Raw genomic sequence first — 4695 nt, 5'->3', positions numbered from 1 at the left:
CACCTCAGACTGAGGAAGTCTCTTGGATGAGAGACGAAACGTTTCTATAAATTTTTTTTTGCTTTGTTTTGCTTTTTTTTTTTTTTTGAATGTCCAGAGGACCAGATTGAACTTTTTTGGATTTTTCTACCTGGATTATTGAGCATGCATCAAGATACTCAGATTAAACTTTTGATCTGTCATCCATGTTATATTATGAATAAAATATTGACATTTGCCATGTCCTCATCATTGCATTCAGTTTTTATTCACAATTTGTTTAGTGTCCCAACTTCTTTGGAATCCAGTTTTTAATTTTGAATGCTAGGAAACACCTTGTAGCTGCAACTTTCTTCCCCTCCATTGACTATGGTAACATTATTTACATGAACGCTCCTACAAGAACCCTGCAGATGTTGGATGCTGTCTATCATGGTGCACTAAGATTCATAACTGGTTGTAACTGTCGTACCCACCACTGCACCCTGTATCCACTGGTTAACTGGACATCACTAACTTCACGTAAACTTTTTCACTGGTACATTTTCATCTTTAAGTCACTTCCTGGTCTGTTGCCTTCATGCATCTCCTCCTACATGTCACTACGTGAGTGCAGCTACAGCGTGTACTCTCAAGATATCGTTACCTGCAGCATTCCCTCAGTGAGGACTGAACTTGGCAAAAAGGGCCTTCTCGTGCTCCGCTCCTGAACACCTTGCAAAAAGATCTGAAGCTCTCGACTTTGACCTCTCTAAGGGATTTTAAACAATTGCTAAGTTCATGGCAAAAATCAATGCAGACATGTTCCTCATCCATCAGTCAGCCAATTGTATGTCATGACCAATCTTATTTTGAAAAACCGCGATAGAGCGAGTCCCTGAAAACGAATCGGAAGTAGCGAGGGACTACTGTACGCACATACATGGTGATGCCCCGTGATAATTTTGGCTCTGCGATGCTCATTTAAATGTTTCAATTAAAAAGAAAAGCTTGTGACCTCTAAGATACACGTCAAAATCTTCTATTAAAAAAACAAAAAACCTGTAATAGCAAGCATTGTCAATGGCATCAAAAACGGGCATGAACATGGCACGTTTTTTATGTGCCATATGATTTTTTTAATTTTTTTTAATTTTGTGTATTCACTGTCATTAGCAATAAAAATGTTGTAAAATGGCATTAACAGCATTAAATTTGATTAAGTGATTTCTGCAGAAACCCTGTTTAACCTCGACTCTTAAGGCGTTTGTGGAAGCCCGGTTGATTTTGTTGACATATTTTGTTCATCTCTTTCAGAGCTGGAGTGGAGGTTATCAGAAGCCGGGGCGGTGAAGACTGACCTGGAAGAAAACCCTAAGAAGCAAATTGAAGATAAGCTAATGTCGTCAATCAGAAGCTCCCTTCCTACCCGACAGGACAGTGACTCTGAGGACGATTAAACCAAAATGAACAAAACACCCTTCACAGTCAGTGAGAGCACTTGGCTGCTACGTGGAAATGTTCAGAAGACCTTAAAGCAGCTGAGCAGGGACAGAGGGAGGACGGCCTCTTGTTCATCATCCCATATGTTTCATACTTTAAACATATGTGCAGAGCTCTGTCCTGCTCAAAGGCACGTAGGCAGGCTGCTGGAGTAGAGAGAATCAAACCGTATGAAGCGTTGAACTCCTCAGCCTTCAACTCCAAAGGCACTCTTATAATTTGAAATAAACATTATTTGACCTTATAATAAACCAATTAAAGATGCATTTTGACTTTTTATTAAAGGATAATTAAATCACAGAAATGTACATTTAATTCAGTCTTAATTAAATGTGAGTTCATCTCTTTGCCACAAACTTCAAATGGTCTTATTTAATGAACAAAGTGATCACAACAGATTCACGCAGAAGGGTTTTTATTTTTAAATAACGTGTCAGTCTTGTTTTGCAGAGCAGCACGCCAGATTTCCTCTGGGTAATGGGTCTCATTCAGTTACCACAATTAAGACACAGCTTTCACAGCAATGCAGGTCTTTTTATCCTTAGATGTAATTTATTTTCTATTAACAATAAAAATTGTTTCTGCAGGAGCGACGAGCCTGGGATGCTGCGTGTCATTCAGTCCAGAGGCAGAGCTGCCAGCTTCTCGTCCTTAAAGCTGTAATTTTCTTGTTTTTGTCAGACTTTCTTTTTACAACATCCCCTCTGGCAGATCTCGAATTTTCTGTTTCATTAGCAAGAAAGAGACAGAGAGCGAAGCGTCAGTGAGAGCAGTCGATGGACACTCAACAGTGATGAAGTTTAAGGAGGTTAATTTGGGCTCGCCCACTACCGGTACTTTACCTGAAAAGGTTAAGTCTTTGCAGGGAGAAACGGTAAAAAACAAACTATTTTAGTGCCTGGTTTTCTGCTTCGACAAGTCTGGAGGATAATTGATGAAGGATATTGATAAGCAGTGACGTAAAACTGCTTTAGTTTTTGCTCAGATAAAAAAAAAATACACAGAATTTAAAAAGTGATTACATAAATGCATATTTTTCTTGCTTAGATTTGTTTGGAATAAAACTGGTTACTTCAGGACTGGTCCTCCTGTTTTAGTTTTATTTTTTTTAACGCTACATATTTAAAAAAAATTATTGGTCAGATATTTAAAAATAAAAAAAAAACATTTCAAACATTTTTTTAAAGACTCACTTCTGCCGACTTGACAGTTATTGAAATGAGAGTTGTTTAGGGTTTAAAAGATTAAAGGCATAATTCAGAGTTTAAGAGAACTCTGTAGAAAGATTATGAATAAATATCTTACTTGTTGTGGATGACTAGTTTCAGTTTGGGGAACTAGTTTTATTCTAACCAGACTGGTTAACGACTAGTTAGAACTTGTACAAGACCAAAGTGGAACGCTGCCGTCTTTAAACAACTCCAATCTCCAAAGTTTTGTAGCTCCATTATTTTACACTACAGTATGTTGTTATTTATAGAATTCCTGTGCAAATAGTGACGGTAAGAGCTGACTAGCACTTCTGGTGCAGCCTGGGTCACTTGTAGTAGGAAATGCATCATGTTTCTGCCAGAATAATCTTGTAATGCGAAAATAACAGATGTAAAGATTTATAAATGACCATTTACATGTTCCAGAATAAAATTCGTTGAAATGGTTGTAAACTACTGTAGTTTGGACCATCCGTATATTTTCATAAGTAAACGAGCGTAAAGTGGAAGCTCCTATAGGCGGGTTGTGGTGGAACGTTAGGTTCTAGCAATCAAGCAGGACATTTGCCTGTCTGAAAAAACTTAAAAAACATTTTGCCATTATTCACTAGATGTTAACTTTCATTAATTATTGTAGTTTTTACCTCAGTGCTTTTGTGTTTGCATATTAATTTTTATACACCTGTTGAAATGCGGACATATGATGATATAGTCTCCGTCTGTATGTCCGTAAATATTCTCTTACCCCGCCCATAAGGTCTGATCCTCCCAAAGTAATTTAACGAAACTTCATACACATACAGTATGTATCATTACTAGATAGTGTTGTGTGCACTTTCCATCATGCCAGCTTCAAGATCAAGATCACATATCAAGGTCAATTTTAAAACAAGGCCTTTGCTTGTCTGGTCCATTGCTATAGGTTGCTGTATGAGCTTGTAATGTGCCATATGCAGTAGTACTCTTGTTCTACCATGGTGAGCAACAAGTTACTCTATCTGATGCCTAGAAATACCACGAGAGAGTGCGTGGGGAAGTAGGCGGGGCTTAGAGCCCCACATGCTATCTGTTCAGACCTCATCCTGTCGGCTTAAATGTTGTACGATGAAAAGGGGTGGACACTTAGTCCATCTTTTTATGTCCATGGTTCAATTAGCTGTTAGCTCGTCAATCCAGCCATACATATATTTAAACTCTGTTTCTACAAACTAAGTCAGTACAGTTTTATAATGGGTCCACTTCAAAATTCAGCAGCATATCAGAAAAGTTGTCACGTGTCTGCAGTGATGCTTGTTCTTTGAATTATCCAGCTCCTTCTACGCACCAACATTAATGTGTGGTTTTTTGGTTGTATTCAGTCTCCAGTAACACACAGTACAGTACACTTGTAGAGCTGACGTGTTCGTTTCCTCACCAGAAGCAGCACCTTCTTCTTTCTCCTCTGGGATAATTTGGGGGAAAGTCGCATCAGAGGGTGAACCAAGTGAGACTGAATGAAAAAGAGAAAAGTTACTTCATTATTCTGACTTGTTTTAGTTTGAGTTGAAACATGGATGAGAAAACATGACCACTCGTGTGCAGCTTAAAAATGCAAATATACTAATAATGATCACATTTCATCAGCATGAAGTTTTACGTTTTCGCTTCCTGCCCAGTCTTTCTATTTAAAATGCTTAAATGTAGTGTGAGACCTAGTTAAATAAAGTTAAAGCATTACAGCTGCTGAAAACCTATGGATTTGACAGGAAGTACAGTAGTCCCTCGCTACTTCGCGGTTCGTTTATCGCAGACTCACTCTATCATGGTTTTTCAAAATAAGAGTGGACATGACACACAATTGGCTTATTGATGGATGAGAGCTGCACGATAGGGTCCCGTCTTTGCAGGTGGCTGACTGAGAGGAGGCGGACAGCTAAAATCATGACATTCTGTGTTCTTTTAGAGTGTTTAGAGTTTAGAAACATTGTTTAGAATAATGCAAGAGTGTGGGAAAGGTTTAAAATGCCTTTATATATATATATAT

The 4695-nt window shown here is 38.2% G+C and overlaps 2 protein-coding genes across 2 annotated transcripts in view; one reads left to right on the top strand and one right to left on the bottom strand.

Moving 5' to 3' along the window:
- The window catches only part of LOC119419397 (TBC1 domain family member 8), a 166521-nt gene that overhangs the window by 89549 nt on the left and 72277 nt on the right, over positions 1 to 4695 (bottom strand). The window lies entirely within an intron of this gene.
- LOC119419715 (phosducin-like protein 3) lies at positions 1274 to 1813 on the top strand (the record flags this gene model as incomplete). The annotated part of the gene is given in 1 exon segment (XM_037687102.1): positions 1274 to 1813. A coding segment is annotated over 1 exon segment (145 nt), but the record flags the coding sequence as incomplete, so codon positions are not given.

The sequence above is a fragment of the Nematolebias whitei genome, chromosome 13 (genome assembly GCF_014905685.2).
Source record: "Nematolebias whitei isolate Nwh7 chromosome 13, NemWhi1, whole genome shotgun sequence".
In the NCBI taxonomy this organism is placed as follows: domain Eukaryota; kingdom Metazoa; phylum Chordata; class Actinopteri; order Cyprinodontiformes; family Rivulidae; genus Nematolebias; species Nematolebias whitei.
Note: the sequence above shows the minus strand (reverse complement) of the source record. Positions and strands in the feature narration are given on the sequence as shown.